The 21,480-nt window shown below is 40.4% G+C and overlaps 1 protein-coding gene and 1 long non-coding RNA gene across 7 annotated transcripts in view; one reads left to right on the top strand and one right to left on the bottom strand.

The window, feature by feature from the left end:
* Positions 1–21,480, top strand: part of RASSF8 (Ras association domain family member 8) — a 73,014-nt gene that overhangs the window by 37,033 nt on the left and 14,501 nt on the right. For all 6 annotated transcript variants that reach the window (XM_086885003.1, XM_086885004.1, XM_086885008.1 and 3 more), the window contains one exon: positions 15,547–15,742. In XM_086885003.1, the coding sequence (XP_086741129.1) occupies positions 15,640–15,742 (103 nt within the window). In that variant the 5' untranslated portion in view covers positions 15,547–15,639. The remainder of the gene's footprint in view (positions 1–15,546; positions 15,743–21,480) is intronic.
* LOC111929840 (uncharacterized) lies at positions 14,140–18,977 on the bottom strand. Its single transcript, XR_015285688.1, has 4 exons — positions 18,262–18,977; positions 17,993–18,079; positions 17,647–17,879; positions 14,140–15,902 (listed from the first exon to the last, which is right to left on the bottom strand). It is a non-coding gene; the product is annotated as an uncharacterized LOC111929840 (long non-coding RNA).

Consider the following 21,480-nt stretch of genomic DNA (forward strand, 5'->3'; position numbering starts at 1 on the left):
CGCGTTGGTTTATTTTTCGTATTGGTTTGATTTTTTCAGTCCCCTGTTTCATGATGAGGCTGGTGAAGCAAGTGAGAAATACTGAGAATGCAGCTTCTTCTCTTGCTTGTCACCATTTACAGGCATTGTTTAACACTGATTTGCCTTTTGTGCACACATCAGCTTCTCTGTGATAGACTTCCATAGCAATCACACACCTTTTTCATTTCTGTGTGTATATTGCCATTTTACCACTCCTTCTATTGCAAATGCAGCATTTATAGCAGTATTCTGTTGATAACTGAAGCAGCTGAGGCACCAACAGAGCTAAATGAATTAAAATGCTTTGTTCATTTGCCACAATGATAGCTTGTCACATGCTCTGTGTATCAGAGGTACAGATAAGGATAAAGGTACAACAGCTTTATCTTACTACAGGAAAAGCTGAAGGAAAGCAGCATAGGATGGATACTTCCATTATCCTTAATACAGTGTAGAACTAGTAGAAATATCAATGCACATATATAAAATGCACTCTCTGTGGTGAAGAGGAGCTTTGCTGAAGGGTGGTACATGTGTGTGGATGCATCTGTCCATATGTACAGCACCCAAAATGCTGTGTTGCTAGAGTCTGGCTTCAGAATTGCCATAAGTTGCCTCATATTTGAGAAGTGTTTTGGGTTATTCATTAAAGTACTTTCAGCCCCACATTCTAGGCACCTTATGTGTCTCTTTAATGCACATCAGTGGATTGTTTCTAAAGCAAATATTTCCAGAGCATTAATTACTACCTTCAGCCAACAACATCATCTTGCTAAAGGGGTGTGATGGTTTCTGTGGGTCTGGTACCAGCCATGGGGACAGTCCTGCTGAAGCAGCACACAGAATTTAGACAGACACTGCTGCCTTATTTTTCCCAGGTGACACTTAGCCAGAGCATATATACATATGTATGTTAACCTGAAGCTCCAGGAAGCTTGGAATGTAGTGGTGTTGAGCCAGGTTTTCTTCTGCCAGGTTAAAATATTTAAGAATTTGTTGTTGACTCTATTTGAATAAATTCCTTTCAGTGGAGCGAGTTTGTGGCTGGCTGCCAGGTGACTTTAGTGTCACTCCTTTATTTGTCACTTTGAAACAAGTCATGTGAGTTACTGTCTCTGAATGATTTTATTGTATGAGAGCAGAAGGTATTTGCCTGCTGGAAATTCATCAGGATGGTGCCTGCCCATCCTCATACAGGGAGAGTTACTTATTTACCTTCACTTGTTTTGAACAAACCAGTTTGTTTTTTTTGCCTCAAGCATCACTAATGTAATTTGTTGTTGTTACGTGACTTTATTTTGCTGTCTGTTTGGGTCAGTCTGTAGTATGTGTTTTATTAAAACTTCTTTTTCCCCAGCTGAAATCATGGAGTAATAATAGATTTTTTACTTTTAAGGAGAGGAAAAAAAAAAAAAAATCAATTCACTTTTAGTCAGTGTTAATCAATAAATAGAATAATGAAAAAAGGAACAGAATTTATTCACTCTGGTAGCACAAGTGGACAGCAAATCAGAGGATTAACTTAGTGAAATACTTTTCTTTCAATACTTAAACTTTAAACATGAAAAGGAGACAAAAATAGACATAACTTTTTCTTTGAAGTTCAGAGTAGGTCTAACAATGCTTTAAATTGAATTAACTCGCACAAAGTCTTAAATACAGTTGACAAAAATTGTTTTGAGACCCACTTCAGAGGCTTTCACTCATGGGATGCCACTTCATGTTTTTCTGCATAGTGATACTGCATTTTCTGGGATTTTGGATAAGTGACAAAACCAGACTTTGTTGGTTTGTGAGCACTGAGATGTGATTAGTATCTGCCAGCTGTTTTGTGACCTGTGTTTGTCATGATTTAGATCCCTTTGATACTTCTTCTGGCTGGGCAAAAAAACCTGTGTGCTCCCTTCCAGAACCATAGAAGCAGAGTGCAATTCCCTTTTCATCTGAGTGCCCCAGCTCATGAATCAGAAAATGCTCCATTCCTGGAGCTCCTGATTTCCTGCCCTTCACCTTCCATTGGTATCCACTAAAAGGCATTAATAGGTGGGAGAAGTTCCTGGGTGTTCCCTGTGAGGATCTCTGGCTCAGGGAGAGTTTTGCTCTGACGTGCTGGTGAGCTCTGGTTGAGGTGAGGAATAATTTCAAGGGAAAAGCATTGCCTCTCAGGTTCTCATTGTGTCTCCTGCCTGTCTCAGCTTTGCTGGGTGCACACCTTTCTCCTTCTGCCTGGGCACTGAGTCACTGCAGGAAAAAAAACCAAGATTTCTTTGACAGTGGTCTCACTGGGATCCTTGAGTTTTGCTGCATCCCTTGCATTGCAAGAGATACTTTTTATCTCTTGTCTCTCTTCCTCACTCCAGAGCTGCACACTACACAAAGTGCTTCTTGTTTCCTTGCTGTCTGTGTTGCACTTGTTCAGACGGGTGGGGCAGCTGAAATTGAAGATACCATGGCATGTGCATCCATTTCTTTCCTCTTCCTCACTTGGTCATATTTTTATTATGTGCAGCTTCTTGCTTCCTCATTTAAGGCTTCTTTTCCTTTACTTTATAGTCCTGTGTAAATCTGTCCTTACATGAAAATCGGATCTTACATCCACATTTGAATGGTTTCTTTGTATTTGGAGCAGCAATGCTTCTCGTATTTGAAATGCATTTCAAGTTGAATACTTTGAAAGTGTTTATGAAGAAATACAGTGGTGCAATAGTTGGGGGAAAAAAATTTTCTTCCAGTGGTTTTTCAGAGTTGGGATTCATCTTGTGTTTGCCAGCTGAGGGCAAACTGGAAACGGAATGTAAGTGGAGACAGGGCGTCTGGAAAGGAGAGAAGTATTGATAATAAATGGCAAGGGGGGGGATGGTGTGTGGAAATGCCACTTAGATGAAGAGATGGTAGTCCCTGGCTTTTCTGCTTCAAAAATATTTGATTCTTGAGACATAGGTTGCTGCATTCAAGCCTTGGCTGCTGCAGGCAAACCATTTCCTCCTTTTTATTCATTAATTTATTAAGCTTTGGCAAGGTTTGCATCTTCTTACTTGCTGTAGAACAGTGGAAAAAACAGAATTATGCAATTCCTGTGGACTCTAAAGTTAAAATAACTTAGTTTGTGTTTTATTAATTTATCAATCACTAGGGAATTCTGCAATATTCTTATATTTGTAGTAGCAAAATGTGGAAGATCTCACCTCATGGGTGTTTAATGATTCACTGTCATTAAACATTTGAGAGGAAAAATGTGCTCATTACCCAATTCAAAAGTTTTCCCACTTTATTTACTGCTGTGTAAACATCAAACTGTAGTTTTTCCCAGCCTGGAACTGCAAAGATAGTATTGTTTTTTGCACTAATTGCAATGCATATTAGTCATTTCTCTGTCTGGCAGGAAAGAAACTCAGCTTTTTGGAGGCATGTCATTCTGATACAATCTCTTCTCTTTGTTCCATGTAGGTTTGGCAGTTCTGTAGACTGCTTCCTACAAAGGACAGTTGCACAATGTTTAAATATGAGAATTTCTGGGCTTTAAAGAAATAAAGTTTTGAATTGTATTTGTTAAGGAAACATGGTTTAGTATTTGATATCTTGGAGTGAGGAAGAAAAAATAGCAGCTAAACAAAGTGTAATGTATCTCATTTGTCAAATTGCAAAAATCTTACAAATACCTGCAAGTTAATATTCAAGTCATTCATAACTAAATAGGAAGAGAAATGTGAATGTCTGGCTTACCTCACTCTCTAAGTCTGGCTTTGTACTTTTATAAATAAGAATTTTATAATGAATAATTTAGGGTTTCTTTCATACAACTTTTTCTAGGTCTGAGGAGACTCATGTAGTTGGATTTTAATATAATGTTATGTTTTGGATGTTTTTATGATTTAAAACATATTGTTAGTGCTTTAAATTTTGCACAGTTTTAAATGTTTATTTGCTTACTGTCTTATGATTAGCACAAACTTTGTGTGGGCAGTTCCCCTTGAGTTCTTTCTAGTATTTAGATTGCTTGCTAGGTAACTGTGCTTAATAAGCCATTCTGGCCTCCTGATGTTACCCGGTATTGTACATTTCCATAGCTGCATATCAGTAAAGATTAGAAATCCCAGCAACCACTTTTTACTTGAAAGAAAACCGGCCAGGCTGTTTTTGTTAAGCTCCCTCACACAGTTCTAAATCCTTAACCCTGTCTGTTAACTTGCTCAGTGCTACCAGTGGCTCTCCAGACTGCACAGCCTCTCCTCTGTTTCTGTGGAGAAACAGAATCCACAGTCGCTGGGCTGTTTTCAAATAAGAAAGACCAGGGGAAATGAAAAATGTCCTAATCAGATCTCTTGTTTTTGGTTTGGGGCTTTTTTTTTCTGCTTCCAAAGAGAAATGCAAGCTGGGCTTTGTCCTTCATAAGCAGTGTGATGATAACCCAGAGAGTTCATCACAACAATTCATGCAGCAGTGCTGAGATGCTGTTTTGTTTAACTTGGGCTCTATGTCAGGGAGGCTTCAGGAAGAATTTCTTCATGGGTGATTAGGGTGGTTAGGCATTGGAAGGGACTGCCCAGGGAGGTGGCAGAGTCACCATCTCTGGAGATCTATAATGAAAATTGGATGTGGCACCTAGTTCAGAAGGTGGTGATTGGTCAAAGGTTGGACTCAATGATCTTGGAGATCTTTTCCAATGTTAATAATTCTGTGCTCTTCAGTACCAGTGTCTGGCACCCCAGACATCTCACAAGTTCAGAAAAAATGGTGAAGACCCACCATGATAGGAGGAATAATGATACAATTCCTTCTGGAGGGGGTGAGTGCACTTCCAGAAGGTCTTGATTATGTTGCCCATCTTCTGGGTGCTATTCAGGAGCTCTTTAAAGCAAAACTGTGCTTGTCTTGGCCTCTCTGAAAGGCAGCAGAACCCCCAAAGAGAAGGTGCACCCTGCCCAAGCTGTAGAGGTGAATAGAGTAAGCTCAGTCAGACTGAAAAGCAGTAGGGTCTCACCTGCAGAGCCTGATTGTGATTTGCATTGTGATTTGGTAGGTGCTGTGCAGTTAAAGAATGGAGTGAAGGAGGATAAAGAGATTTAACCAGTAGCTTGGTGAGTTGCACTTCCATGTGCATGTCTGAGGTGACTGGCGAGTGAGTCATGAAGCGTTCACTGGGTAAACTGAGCAAGTGAATAAGAAGGGCAGAGATCAGTGTGGAAGGACTTCCTGAAAATCAGTGGATCAAGTGAAGAAAGGGGAGAGCTGCTTTGCCCTGCCTGCATTTGGCAAGTCTGCTGACTCCAGAATTCTGTGCTGACATCATTGTGCTGGGCAGATGGACACAATGGGATTGCTGAGGGTGCAGTGAGGAGGAAGATGTAGCCATTAGAGCTGAGATGAAAGCCTGTGACTGCATGGCCAGCAGTGAAAGGCTCTGTCTCAGAAAGTGCAAAATGTAGATGCTGAAAGTAGTCTGAAAATACAGGGGGGAGTTAATACATTGAAAGTTGTGCTGGTTTAAAAATTGTTGCCACAGAGAAAGAAGGCAGGAGCAGGAAAATGAAAACTTTTTTTCACCCCGCTTGCCATATTTAATTTGACCTAATATCTATTTTCTATTGGCATTGCTGGCTGTGACTTCTGTTAATTGCTGTCAGTATTTTGGCAGAGAATCATGTTTTTCCTGAAGAGCTCTTTGCTGGGTCTTTCTATGAATGTGATACGTGATCTTTATAAACCTTCAAAGGGGAAGTTTATTTATTATGACGTTCAAATCTGCACTTCTCACTTCTCCCAGTGAGTTTTAGAGTTTAGGTGAGTTTCAACAAAACTTTTAGAGAATTAGTAGTTTAGAAAGTATGAAGTTTGTAACAGTTTCCCTAAAATTAGCTGAATAGAGAACTTAAGTATCCTCACCTCCTGAAGTAGAATTTGGTTCCACATCCATTCTGTGCAGTGTGGCCAGCTGGCCAAAGTGGTGTAGGCTTACCTTAGAGCCGCCTCTGGCACTGCCACAGAACTATGGGAATTCAGACTGAAAACTATGGGAATTTCAAACTGAAAGAGAGGGAAATTAGGTGAGATGTATGGAAGAAATTGTTCCTGGGGAGGCCCTGGCACAGGTTGCCCAGAGCAGCTGTGGCTGCCCCATTCCTGGAAGTGTCCAAGGCCAGGCTGGATGTGGCTCTGAGCAAGCTGCGACAGTGGAAGGTGGTCCTGCCTGTGGCAGGGGGATGGGAATGAGATAAACTTTTTCCAGCCCAACTTGTTCCATGATCCCATGAATTAAGTAATGTACTTTAAGTATTTCAGCCCATAAGATATTGGCTGTGTATTATGATTACCTCAAATTTTGCTCTAATAAAATTAACTGAGCTCACAATTGTCAAGAGAGGGGAAATACTTAAATGATCCAGCTGAGTCCTATAAATAGAGAATAGAAGAAGCAAAGAAGTTCTTTTGTGCCTGGGGAAATATGGAAGTAAGCACAGCCAAGTGTAAATTTTATAAAGTCATGGGTTCCCCCCACTCATTTATCTTGCTTAACTGTTTAAATACTCCTCGTAGTAATAAGTTCTGTTCTGTATTGCAGACTTTTCTAAGTTGCCAGGAGAGCAACTTGAAATTTCTTGGGTAATGTTTAATGAATAATGTAGCTGCTCACTGAATAAAACTTTGAGATGATAATTTTTTGAACAGTTATGTTGATTAAGGTGAAAGTGCCTCACCTTGTTTCTGTTTCAGAAATTGCATTTCATTACAGTGAGATTTCAGTAGTTGTGTCATACCATAGCTTTAAATCATGTGCTTAAGTGACTTTTAAAACTTCTATTAATTCAAATTTAAGTAGATTTCAGTTGCAGGATCCTGCAACCTTCAGTGCAAATTTGGAAGGGGAGGAATGGGCTCATTTGTATGCAAGGTTCACCACAATATAGAGGAAGAAGGTGTTGTGTTTTGGTCCATGTCTTGAAACGTGGTAAGTGTAACAAGTTTCTTGAATGGTTTTGTTTTTGTTTTTTTAGAAATTTGCCTTCAACTCACATTTGAGGTGCAGGGAATCTCTCTCTGACAGCTGAGACTCAGGGTGGCTGTAGTCTAATGACAAAGCAAATGCTGCATGTGGGCTGAAATGTAAAGATTCAGCCCTACAAAACTAAGAGTTAATGCAGGTCTTGCCAAAAGGGAGCAGATGAGCTCATTGCCTCATTAGTGTAAATATTGGCAATTACCCACGAATGTCTTCAGTCTCTCAGCTGGGCATGAGTGTTTGTGGACAAGCCACGAGGGGAGAGGGGAAAAGTTGAATGGGTGGAGCTGTGTCTTCCTTGGAACCAGTTTGGAGAATGACCTATTTTGTCTCCTTTGAAGCCAGGGCATCTCGAGGTCTAAGGCATCTTTGAAGTAAGGTGTGTGTGTGTTGTAGATTTTGTATAAATATTTCTCCTGCAATGAACCAGCTTGCTTATTTCTCTGTTCTTTGTTTTCTTTCACTCCCACACACTACTTAGACCATATTAGAGATGTATAGATGTGACTTCCACCTAACACGGCTGTTTATTAATAAAGTGCTGTGCAATAAAACTGTTTTCTCAAATGCACTATATATTTGCTACTAATGAGGAACAAATACGTACATGGCTTGGAAGACATTACAGTGCAGTAAACATCTGCCTGTTGATTGAGGTGATGAATCAGGAGATGTTCGTTTAACGCACACTTTTTTTTTTGAGCTGTTTGTCACAGCATTTATATGCAGTGCAGGCTCATTGGCTAATGTATCTGACAAAGGATATTCCTCTACCACAGAATAAATCTGTCCTAGCTGCTGTCTGAACCTCTGCTGTGCTGCCACCAGCTATCCTGCTGGAGCCAGTCCAGATGAGGGACTGGCCAAGGGGGTTGGAGGGATGGAGCAGCTCCGCTGAGAGCAAAGGCTGGGGGAATTGGGATTGTGCAGCCTGGGGAAGAGAAGGCTTTGGGGTGACCTCACTGTGGCCTTGCAGTGCCTGAAGGGAACCCACAGGAAAGATGGAGAGAGACTTTTGGCAAGGGCCTGGAGTGACAGGACAAGAGGCAATAGCTCCCAAGTGACAGAGAAGAGGTTTAGGTTGGATACAAGGAAGAAATTCTTCCCTGTGAGGCTGTGGTTGTCCAGAGATGCTGTGGCTGCCCCGTGCCTGGCAGTGTCCAAGGCCAGGTTGGATGGGGCTCTGAGCAAGCTGGGACAGTGGAAGGTGTCCCTGCCCATGGCAGGGTTGGAACTGGATGGGCTTTAAGGTCCCTTACAACCCAAACCACTGTGTAATTCTGTGACCCAGCCCTTCCTAGAACACTGGTCACCAGTGAGGCTTTCTAGGATGAATCCTCTCAATCCTGCCTCTCTAGGATTGTGATGTTTCATACGGACAATTTTGTTTGATAGTAGCTAAACTTGAGAATGAAGAAAAGGAATGCTTCATGTAAAATGAAGGTGATACTTCAGTCTAAATCCTGAAGCACATTCAGAGTTGGGATTTAGTGAGTAAGACTGCTTGAATTGAATTCACCCTTGTATCACAGTAACTCCTGTCTCAAGAGCTGAAAGAAGTGCTGCATCAGATATTGTTTTGACTTGCTGGTACATATCCTCAATATAATTCTCTTAAGTTTCAAATTTTTAAATTTCTGCTTTAGAAACTCTCTGACTGAGATCTAATAGTAGCAAGATTCCTTGAAACTCTGACTTGAGTGCTGTTACCAATTCCAAAACACCCCTGGATTTTTGTAACACTAGTCCATGTGGAGTTCAGATGTTGTTTTTAAATCTAATCTCAGGGAAAGGAGAGTATTAATTTCAGAGTTGTTGTTCCTGTTGAATTAATTCAAGTGCAAGGATGTCAAACTTACTGTTAAAAATGCAAGTTATGCTCTCAGCAGTGACCAAATACAAAGGAACTTCAGTCAGCCATCTGTCTCCTTAACTCACCTGCTGGCTCATTTTCTTCCCAGTATTTTGTCAGGATTTGAAAATGTTTTGCAGCGCAATTGGGTCAAGCCTGGTAGCTCCAAAGTGTTACAGACTGTGATAGGAGTACTATCACTCCAGCCATCAATCTGTGTTTGTGACAGCTGGTTGGAACTCACTTTTCTATGAAGGCCATGAGAATTTTGGACACAGTTCATAATTGTGAAGGTTTGTAACTATGTCATCACTTGTATCCCAAGTTAGATGAATGTTTTGTGCTGTGCTGCAGTTAAATCTTTATTAAGTGGTTTCTCTGGTTTCTTCAGATTGTCACATGTAATTGATTTAGATTAAAACACTGTGCAGAAGAAGTCCTAAAGGCTTAACATGCTTGCTGAAATCAGATATACGTCTTAGAATTAAGATAGTGAAGACAAAAATAAAGTTTCCAAGGTGAAATAATTATTTCAGGTAATAAGTGAATAGTTGCCACTAACAAAGTGTATCTTTGCAAGAGCTGACAAAAAGCGTGGCTGAATGCTTTACCTCCTCCTATCACTTCTCCATCCCCAAAAGAAAACAAATTAATTCCTTCTAGCTAATTCTCACCAATACAAAGAGAAGAGACAGTTTGTTTTTTCTCTGCTGTAAAGATTGCAGCTCAAGCAGAGATTGTAGCTCAGGGAGAGTTTGGGAATGTTCTGTAATTAGGCAAAATACCAGTTGCAGCATTTGTGCTTCAGAACAATGTTTCTTTCCCTCATTTTTTCCCACCAAATTGTTAGCTGTATTGCAGCAGGAGAAATTGCAGTGCAAGCAGCAGTTCCTGTTCAAGGCAGCTGAGGGTTCCTGGATGGAAGTCAACTGGTGATTTGTCTGGGAAACTGTGACTTGGGGAATTCTGGGTTATCCAGAGGCACGATTTTGTGCAGCCTTGGCTGCCAGAAACAACTGCCTGCATGTCAATGCTTGTACAAACTCCTGTGTTGGTGCTGTGCTGTCCTCTCACAGGTGAGGGGGTGTGTGTGTGTTGTGTGTGTTTAGGTATCATTTGTGGCATCAGGATTCTGGCCTGTTTGACACAGATGTCAGGCTATCATTTGGCCACTCTCATGGAGAAAAATTCCTTGGTCTTAAACTCTCTCAAGCTTGTTCTCAACACTTCTGTCTTCATGGTTGTGGGACCTCTGGTTTATTTGTCTCAAGCAGTGCTTATTATCTCAGAGCATTCTTCTGGAATAGCAAATGAATAACCTCCACAAGGGTTAGTCCCACAAAAAACACGCTGGATGCTACCTCAGTGTAAACACTCTTTTTTTCAAAGTCATGGGCTGATTTCAAACCCACAACCTGTTGCTTTCAGATAAAAGTTTTGCCTGCTGAAAACTTTCACTTGATATTTTTACTTCAACCTGCCATGAAATATTTTTGCTTGTTTACTGATGGAAGGCTGCATATCTTGTAGGGTATTTCTTCTTCATCAGTCTAAGGGAGGAGGCTTCTTGGTAAGTAATAGGGAGGTTATTTCCAGTAGCCAATTCTGTATTCGCAGTTAAATTCATCTGGAACATGTTACTTGGCTTCCTACCAGGATTCTTCTGGTGGGGAAGACCTTCCAAATGCATCCCTGTTCATGCTCTTCTGGATGGTTTATAAACTCTTTCTGGGTAGCTGGACTGGCTTCTTTGTGCTCATTTGTTTGGTATTTTCCAATCAAGACTTATTGGCACTGACTAATTATTCTTATTAATGGCTCATAGCATGGGTAGAACAGGCTGTTTGTCCAGGGCCCTACCTGGTGTCATAATAAGGAAAAACAAGGAGCACAACATGGCCATAGTGGACAGGGAATGGAAAATAAAGTGTAAATACCAAACTCCAAATGATGTTTGGTTATTGCTAATTACAGATGAAAGCACCCTGACTTTCAAATGTGCTAAACAACATGTTGGTGACTTGCTGGGGCTACAGACAGTCACTGAACTGGTTGGTCAAAATTCTGCTGCAGCAGAATTTTAGCCTTTATTTGAGGTGCATGATGCTTTCAGGTAGTCTGAACCTTCTAAAAAGTAGAAATAAGGTGAAATTGCCATCTTAGTTTTTACCTCTCAGGTTTCCTTGTGACTTAGTGCTTCTGGCAACCTGTCTTGCTAGTGTCTGCTTACTTAGTATTGTTTGTTATTAAATGCTAGAAAAATCCTTTGCACTTAGTCTGATCAGCTTGTCTTTTGTGAAGCTTCAGCCTTTTCTATATTTTGTAAACATGTTGTGGAGAGGTAGCTAAATATAGCATAATATAAGCATAATATATGCTATATATATATTTGTATGTGTATATATGTACATATATATATCTATATATATATATATGCTGGATTTTTTTTTGTTTAAAAACTGAAGAAATATCTGAAAAAGTAAGATCAGATCATCAGCCAGTTAGGATAAAAGAGGAATTTTGGGAAAATGCTTAACTCATGGTAAAGAAGGGAATTGAGGAGGTTTCAGGCAAGGTCATGGAGAAGTGGGGGAAAGAAGTGAAATGCCAGATTTCCAGTGCTTGGTTCCAAGCAGAACTATGTGTGGCTGTGGAACTGATGGCTGACAAACTGAGGAAAAGCTGTGATCACAGGCGTGCTTTGGCTTGTGTGCCTCTCAGTAAATTAGTTTTGCATTCCTATTCCCAGTCATTGCTGAAATAAGTTATGCATAAGGTGAACTGGTTTTGAATTTATGGGATTGAGAAACCTGAAGTGAGATGATTCTCCCCCCACCCCCCAACCCCTCCATTGTCTTCAGAAAGAGATTTGCATGATAATAGAAGTAAGGCTTATTTTGCCTCCTCTAACATAAAAGCACAGTATGCATTCTGGGCACAGATTTCAGGTTGAAAAATATATTTGGGGCTCTCAGATGACCCTAAGTGGGGGAGGCAAATCAGCTTTTACTGGTATGAAAGTTAACTGTCAGCAAATAAAGAACCAAATACCTATGAAGGAAAACCAAAGGTTAATAAAAAGGTGCTGCAGAGTTCTATTTGGGTAGCAGAGATAAGCACATGGCCATAAAAAATTCTGGTTTTCAGACCTCTCTGTGAATTTCTGCACAATCCTAGAAACAAAACAAGTCCTAGATCTATTTTTTTTACTTACTACAGATGAGCTTTGCTTAGAAACTCTTATGAGACACAATGATTTCAGCACAGAGATCAAACATTTCTGATGTATATTCTTAGTGGCAGGTCCCAAAGGAATCCTGTAAGCACTTGTGGGGCACATGGAATCCCAGGATTCATGGAGGAAAAGACTTCTGAGATCATTTGGTCCAACCTGTGGTTGATCCTCACCTTGTCAACTAAACCAGAGCACTAAGTACCATGTCCAATTGTTCCTTGAACAACTCCAGGGATGGGGACTCCACCTGCAGCCCTTTTATTAAAACACTCCTTTAATTCAGCCCTGCCTGTTGGTCTGAGGGATGCACATACCACAAATTCTTTATCTTATTTAGCCTATTAAAACTATTTGTCCTGTAAGAAATGAATGGGGATGTTTCCCCTGAGCTTGAACTGACTCAAAGGCACTTTGTTCAGATCATTTGCAGCTTTGGTGAATGCCTTCTTCAAACTTGGAAGTGTCAGCAAATATTTCCTTATTATATGATGCTTCTCTTTAGTCTTTGCTTTTTTTAAAGATGGACTGTAGGAAAACAAATGACCAAACCTGATCTGCACTGAGCACAAGCACTGTACATTGTGTGCTGACTGGGGGAAAAATGCATTTGCTGGCTTGCTAAATTGAGATAATACTGTGGATGTTGACAGACAGAAAAACAATTAGAGCTGTCGGATGCTTTGCTGACGTGTGCGTTGTCACATGGAGAGATGGCTTGGTTGGTGCCAGGAAATCTGAACTGTTCAACCCTCAGCAAGTTATTAAGTTAATTAATAAAGTTCCTTACAGCTGGGCTTGGAATGTGAGGTATGTTTATTTGTGAAGACAACTGGTCCAAGAATAAATAGCCGAGGTCACGGATGAGGCCTGTGAGGTGTTTTCTTCACTCACTGCTGTGTTTAAGGCTGGTAAAAGATTTTCTTCTGCTTGGTTTATTGGTACATTAAAATAGTGTTAACCTGACTGAAATGTTTCTGTGTTTGTACATGGTTAATGCTTGCGCAGGTAGATGTTTTCTTTGAATTACCCAGCTTTATGTGGGAAAATGTTTTTCAAAACCTTTTTGGGTTTTCAGGTGCTTGTTCATGTCTCAGACTATTTCTGTATACACTGATATTCTTAAAAGTGATCACTTTTCTACTGAGTGTGCAAATCTGTTTCAGTTCTGGTTTTACATACAAATTTTAGATGTGCTTCTGAGCAGGTAGCTTTGGGTAGGGATTTTGGGGGGGTGGTTGCTGGCCTGACTTTACTTCTGGGTGCTTTTCTGTGAAAGCTCATCCTATTGGTGTGGTGGGACCCTTGTGGCTCTAACAGGTTCTGAGGTTGTTGCTGCCCCACCCTCAAGTGAGGATCTTCCAGGTATCCTCTGCATCATGTGTCAGTATTTGTCATCTGCTGGGTGAACTGTTTGGTTGTAGATGGGAAGTCACTTTTCCCCTTAGCTTGGGGGCTGCAGTGGTGTATCTTTTAGATGCAGGAAGAGCTGTTCACATCCACAGGGGAAAGCAGCTCTGGTTAGACTGTAAATGTGAACAGCACTAAGTATTTGAGTAGTGTTCTGTGCACCGTTTCTGCTTCCACGTGGTGCAGTCCCATTCAATCCATCAGCATCATCAGATTCCATGCTTCTCGTGTAACCCTACCTTGCCTGTCTTCACTAATCTCCCCTAAATAATTTTCAGATTTCTTTTACTTCATCCCTGTGTTATCCATTTTCCTGGTACTTAATTCTTAAAAAATACCGTCTTTAATTTTATCACTTTATCCATATGGGATTACCTGAGTACATGAGCTTTTTTTATCATGTTATCAACTGATTATTTTCTCTCTAGCTGCTTAAGCAGCCCAGCTGTTTCATTAGGCTTTCTTTATTTGATTTTGGTTTCTTGTTGTTGGTTGGTTTGTAGGTGGTTTTTGGGTGTTTGCTTTCTTGTTAGTTTCTGGGGTTTTTTTTACGGCTTAATCATCATTATTGGTGGTTTGGTTTTTGTTTCATTTTTGAGGGAATGTTCTGTCTTTTGAAGACAACGATTTTTGTTTGGTTTACTATGAGGTTTTTTTGCTTGGTATCATCGCAGTGCCTATGGAAAAACCTAGGAAAATACATTAGACAAGATCTGGTTTCTCACAGAACCAGCACAGTGCTGGCAAGGGTTAAACCACCTCTACAACATTTCCCCTGATGCATCTCCTTGTTTTAGAGGGAGAGAGAAGCAAGCTGTCTGCTCACTTTGCTTTCTGGGTTCTGGTACAAAATGCATGGGTTTGTTGGGAATAGGAACCTTCAGCTGCTTCTGCTGAGAGACAAAAGTTGGACTCTCATGGATGGCTGTAATTAAAAATGTTTCTCCCTTGTTTTTCTATAGCTCCATCTGCTAGAAATTATTGAACAAACACTTAAAGCATCCTTACTAGTCCCTGGAAACATTCAGACAGCATATAAAGGAATAGGGGCACCTGTTACTGGAAACTGTTATGAGTTTATTCTGGAGTTGTTTATTTAGTGCTATTTCTCTGGGTGCTCTTTTTGTAACAACTCATAAAATTTTAGGAAATAAACTGTAATGAAACTTTGGGTAAGTCTGCACAAGAGATAGACATGGTTAAAGCATGGGATCCTAGAATGGAATCATAGAATTATTGAGGTTGGACATGAACACCAAGTCTAACCTGTGCCTGATCCCTACCTTGTCACCCAGCCCAGAGCACTGAGTGCCACGTCCAGTCATTCCCTGGACACTTCCAGGGATGGGGACTCCAGACCTCTCTGGGCAGCCCCTTTCAATACTTGACAAACCTTTCATAATGAAATTCTTCTGGATATCCAACCTGAGCCTTCCCTGGCACAGCTTGAGGCAGTTCCCTGTAAGCAGAGCCCAACCTGCCCCTGGCTCTCCCTCCTGCCAGGCAGCTGTGGAAAGCCAGAATGTTCCCTCCGAGCCTCCTTTTCTCCAGGCTGAGCTCCTTTCTCAACTCCCTCAGCTGCTCCTCATCAGACTTGTGCTCCAGCCCCTTGTCCAGCTCTGTTCCCTTCCACGGACAGGCTCCAGCCCCTCAATGTCCATCTTGCAGTGACAGGCCCACAGTTGGACACAGATTTGAGGTGTGGCCTCACCAGTGCCCATGACAGGTGGACAGTCACTGCTTTGGTCCTGCTGGCCACACCATTGCTGACCCAGCCCAGGCGCCACTGGCCTTCTTGCCTGCCTAGGCACAGCTGGCTCATGTGCAGCTGCTGTTCACCAGCACCCCACATCCTTTCCTGCTGGGAACTTTCCAGCCACCCTGCCCTTAAAACGTGTGGTTGTATGGTTCCTGTTGTTTTTAAAGAAAGGAGGCTGTGTTGGCTCTCCTACCTGATAGATGTCAAAGAGAAATTGTCAACTTTTCAAATTGCTGATTCCTTGCTCTAAACACCAGGCTTTTTCTCTGTTCCAGCTGCTGCGGGAAGTCACCTGCATTGTGTCTGGTGCAGCTGCAAGAATGACTTGACTGATTTGCATTCATGGCTCTTGGATGATCTGGTGAACCATGGAGCTCAAAGTATGGGTGGATGGAGTGCAGAGAATCGTGTGTGGGGTCACCGAAGTCACAACATGCCAGGAAGTTGTAATAGCCCTTGCTCAGGCTATTGGTGAGTACTGCAAGATGGGAAGTGGGGTGAAGCTTTTTTTGTGAAGCTAAACCCAGGGGAGGTGGGGGAGCACTGGGTACCAGCAGAGCAGAAAATGCACAGTGGGATGATCTTGCAGTGTAAACTTGTAGTCTTGGATTTTTCACCTGCCAGAGAGAGACTGAAAAGACAGAAAAGAAACATTTTGAAATATATAACCTTTCCTTCAGTAAAAATTTATTCTCTAAGTAATGTTAATTATGCTGCCATTGGTTGTTGTAAATACAGCCTGGACTAAGGAAGGTGCTAAACTGTCAATATTCTGAGTACCAAAGAAAATATGAAAGGAGTGCAATATAATGGTTAGCTAATGATGTTCATTGAAATTATACCCATTATAAGTATCTTTAACTGTATTTGGAGTAGTATAGATCAATGAAATAGATCCTTCAGGGTCTCCTCTGACTACTGCATGCCACATAACTTGCTGCTCATGAAAGTGTAACTTGGAAGTCTCCATGCTGTTAGCCCTTTGCTGAAAAGTTCAGAAGAGAAAAATAAAATCTTTCAGGCTTCAACACAGGAAAGTCTTGTCAGATATTTCTCAGTGATTAAGAGCATCCTGAATAAACTTCAACCTCATCCTGTCAGTATTTCTTATGCTGATACTTATTCTTCACTAAAATGTTATAATTGGCTTTACATATTATTTAAATTTAGGTAAATACATACTATTAATTGTAGGTAAAACCTATGTTTTACCTAAAGTTAATAGTTTAAAGGCAAGCTTCTGCATTTTTTAGTATGCCAGCAGTTTTGCAAATTGTATTAGCAGTCTGACTATTTGAAAATAATAATTTTCTCAATAAAAAGCGAGTTAGGCCTATGAATGTCAACAAGGTATTCTCCCTGTAAGCACAAAATCAATTTCTCTGAAATGGATGATTATTTATTTAAATGTTAAACTTCTAAACATAATTTCCATCTACGTACATCTAATGGAATGAAAGACTGGCACTTATTTATTTTATACTTTAAGAGGATTGAACAAAATGCTGGCATGTGCTTAGCTATATGCACCAAATACCTTTAAAAGCTTCATTTAAAAATTGTAGAAAGTCAGTTTTTCTCTCAAATCTTGTAGTTGATGTTAAACTATTAAATGTTTCTTTACTGGTTTAGTTGAAGCTTTTTGTTTAATGGTAATTGGTTCATCAGTTGCTTCCATATCTCATTTTCTGCCTGCAGTTTTTTTGGGAAACAATTCTGCTAGCATGATCATTTTCTAGTCATGATTAAGTGATACATGTTTAGAAATAATAAAGCAGTTTTGATACTTTTGTTCTTCACTTTGCTTTCAACATCCCTTTCATTCTGTTTCCTTTGCCTTCTCCCACAGAAATGTCAGACTCACAGTTCTAGACAGTAATTTAATGTTTTCCTGTGTAATTTCTCCTTGGGTTTTCTTCTGTACCCTCAGTTGTTAGCCTGAACTCTGTAAAGACTCCCTCAGTGCTGGAAACACACAGGTTTTGTCAGCTCTGCCGACTTCCTTTTCTGTAACACGTCACCAGTTTGTCTGGGACAGGCGACTCTGCTTCCATGCTGAGATAAATTTTAGCTGCAACCACAGCCAAATCAAGATAATCCTTTGGAAATTCCTTCCCAAGACAAATACCCTCTCTAGAAAACCCCCAGAACAATTCCCCTCTCACTGGGCCAGCTAGGACAGTCTCAAGCACCATATAAATTACACCTGTATGTCTTTGGCAGGGAGGGCTTTCCCAGCCCTCCTGTCAGGCCATTCATCAGGACAGAGCCATCTGGCTGCCCCTGTGGTTTGTCTTTAGGTCCCAGCTTACCAGGAGTAATTGTCACTCAAATTTGAATGGGATTCTATGAAAATGGATCCCTCTAGCTCTCACCTGACATTTGGTGGTGGAAAGTAGCCAGTCTTAGTTGGCTTCCTCCTCACTTGGCTCTGATGGGATTTTCCACTTTGCAGTCTGGCTCCTGCAGCGGTCACATAACTTGGCTGCACTCAGGATTATTTTGTCTGTCTGTAAAGTTTGTGAGATGCTCATTTTGTTTTATTGTGCCTTACAGTTATTACTAGGTCCTTGACTTAAAGCATACAACACAGTCTTCTTCACTGAGCCTGAAATGTGAATTGCAAGAAATATATTATTTTCTTCAAGTGCAGAGTCTGGAATATCTGCAAACTGGCTTATTTTATAGCCACTTATGCAGGAAAGCACAAACCAAAGATACCTGGATTAAGATATCCAGAGTTAAGAAGCTTCTCATGGACAAATGAAGCTGCCTCTATTCTAGCCATGTGAAAAATAAAGCTTTGTCCTGTATTTCAAGTATAGGAAAAATCAAAATTAGTACAGAGCTGTGGTTAGAAGACACACTTTGGCAGTATCTAACTCTGCTGCTCAAAGCAGGGCCAGGCAGAACAGGTTGCTCAGGATGGGGGCAGTTGGGTTCTGAATGTGCACAAGTGTGGAGATCTGGCTGTAGCAGTGCTCACTCACCCTGGCAGTCAGTGTGTTGTCCATACACAGAATTTCTTGTACTTTAAAAAGTGCCTTTTGCTGTCACTTGATCAAATGCAGGGCCCTGTCTCTTGATCTCCTGCTGTGATAAAAGCAACAAAAAGGTTTCCATCTCTGCACTTACCAACTCTTCCCCCTTGTCATGAAAATTCAGTAACAACTTCAGGATACACAAGTTTCTTGGGGTATTTTATTTTTTCTTATGTTCTAGGGTTATTTTAGCATTAAAGAAAAACAAGTTCTGCTGGGCTATAGAGCCTTTGTAAGAGGTTCTGTCCGATATTTAGTGTCTAATCCTTTGGCCATAGCATTCTGTCACTTAACTTGTCCATCTAATGCTCCTTGATTCCTTAGAAACTGAAGCTCTTCCAGTAGAAAGTCTCTTTGGGGCTGTACTCCTGATAAATAACATTTGTGTTACCTGTTCTTGAACTGTGAGTTTCTTCCCTTTCCCCTGCTGCCCATCTCTTGATCACTGCAGAACAGGAAATGACTACCCAAAGGAAGAATTATAGGGGTTTTTTTTGGTTGGTTGTGGGGTTTTTTCATTTTTTTTTTTTTTTTAAATTTGTTTGGATTGAAGTTAAATATCAATCTCAAATGCCCTCTCACCTTTAAAACAAAAAAGGGGGAAAAAAAAAAAGGAGTATTGTGTCCTTTGGTGCCCCAACAAAGCTTATTTAAAAAAATATGTATGTAATTTATTGAATGCAAGAGAGAATAATATACTGGTTGGTTATAACTTGGGATACTAAAATTGTCTGTATCTGTACTTAGAAGGAGTTGGAATTGCCTTAGCTGGAGGGTGGGTCACTGGAATGCTGTTCAAGACAGACATAAAACTATTCAGTTACAAGTTTCCAGAGAGTGAAATCATCTCTCACTGGGATCTTGAAGAACACTCGATACTACCTTTTATGAGTTTTATCTAGGTCTGCTTTATATTCTTTTTAACTCAAGCTGTTTGCAAGGGACAAAGAACACTTGGCTTTTTAATACAAATAAGAGAAGTGATTGTTTCATCATGAGAAACAAAGCCCTCCCCAAAACAAAAATACACTTCAGCACACAGTTTAAATAGAGAAGCATGAGTCTTTTTTTTAAAAATATTTTTGCCAGGAGAAATGAGTCTTTCCAAGAATCATCCTTGTCTCTTTTGATAATGTGCATTTGACAGTGCATTCTCCACTAAGTTTTCTGTGCGTTCTGTAAAAACCTAAATGGCTTCATAGAAACATTGTTTAGTCATTTTGATTCCTCTTCATAATTTGGACAAGTGAAAAAAAGTAAAAAGAGAGTTGTTGATACTTTTAAACTTTGTGTGTGATGAGATGATTGATGAGTGCAGACAAAGTCTGTTTTGAATGTGGGTGAGCATAGTGGCACCTTTCAAAAAATCATTTTAATAGTGAAGGGAAAAGCAGATGTATCCTAAAACAAAGTGAGCTAATCATTTTAGCTGATGGTTTAGGCAAATGTAGTTTAACTACAGATTGTCTTTTTCTTTAAATTGGCTTTTACTGGTTGTTTTCCATTCAAACATGAAAAATAAAAAGTCACCAAAGAAATGTGGTGACAAATAGTGCAGTCACAAGTACACTTGTCCTGTTCCTTCAGAAGTGCTGCTTTCCCACTTCCAGCTCCATGACGATTTTTATTGCATTTGTTGTGATTTCTTTCACCCCTGGAGCCTAGAACACATCTCCTCTACTCAGAATGATATGTTTATTTCCTAGAAAGAGAATATTTCAGTCTAGAAACAGGAAGCTTGAATTTCTTACGAGAAGAGACCTTCTGCCCTCCTCCCTGCAATTTTCTGTGGCAAATAATTGAATTGGCAGACTTGCTTTAAATAGTGCTGTGGATTTTGGTGCTTCTGGCTGGAGAATATGAGTGGCACTTCACTGAACAAGAAGTACAGCTGTCTCTTTTTAAAATTAAACAAATGCAGAATTAGGATTTTTTTTTTTTTTTTTAATTCCAGTTGAGTATTTTTCCTCAAAGATAAATGGAGTGTATTTGTCAAAATGTCAGTGCTGTCTCACATGTGTTAGAGCATTTTAAGGCTCAACCAGAGTTGTATCTGGAAAGATCGAACCACTTCTTTTGTAAAACCGTATAGTGACAGGACAAGGGGGAATGACTTCACACTGACAAAGGGGAGGTTCAGATGGGATATGAGGAAGAAATTATTCCCTGTGAGGGTGCCAAGGCCCTGACACAGGTTACCCAGAGAAGCTGTGGCTGCCCCTGGATCCCTGGAAATGTCCAAGGCTGGGCTGGATGGGGCTCTGAGCAACCTGGGGTAGTAAGAGTTGTCTCTGCTAAGGATCTGCTTAGAACTTTTGTTTTTTCAACCCCAAGATGTCATTCTCTGTCAGTTCAAACAGTGAATTTAAGAAGGATAATAAGTACAAGAAATCTGTGCTTTGTGGTGATCCCATGATGTGATCATATAAACTTTCTGGTTCAGAAATTTGGTGACAGTAACCCCACCAAGAGGGACCTGGATTGCTGGATTGTGTTTTGCCACATGTTGCTGTGTGACCTCAGCCAAACTTCCACATTGTTTCACCTATTTAGGACACAGCTCTAAAATAGGTGTGGTACCTCAGGGAGCTTGGAAAAAAGGCAGTTGAAAGTATGAGGTGATGATTGAGAGCTTTGTTCTGTCAGGTTGTGATAAACTCCTGCATACTCCTTTTTTGAGAGCAAGGGTAACAGTAATGAGCTATGGCTTCAGTTCTGGTAGAGGCAGGAAGAGATGGCTGTGCCTGGAGAACTCAGCAGACCTTCAATGGAGTCTGTGGGTATTTCTTCCTAGGACTGGACTCCTCTCACTCTTTATTTTCTTTTGTATTTCATACCTGTGGTTGCAAAATACAGCATGAGTTAAGAAATCTGAGTAATGTGAACTCTAACCTCTATTTTGAAGGTTTGTTTTTGTTTTTTTTTTTCACTTGGGTATTTAATGAGCTCTCAGGTAGCCAGAATTACTTTTTTTTTAAATTGCTATGGATGTTAACTGAAGTATCACATAATGAATGAAATGTCAGCTTCATACTTCAAAGATACTGAGTTCAAATCATCCTGAGTTGATTATAATTGCCAGCAATTACCTTCCTGTCAGTGCTGTTAAAGATACAGGAGTTAATGCTCTTGTCCATTTGGTAAGGCAGAGTATTTTTACCCACGTGT

The sequence above is a fragment of the Cyanistes caeruleus genome, chromosome 4, assembly GCF_971803275.1.
Source record: "Cyanistes caeruleus chromosome 4, bCyaCae1.hap1.1, whole genome shotgun sequence".
Taxonomy (NCBI): Eukaryota; Metazoa; Chordata; class Aves; order Passeriformes; family Paridae; genus Cyanistes; species Cyanistes caeruleus.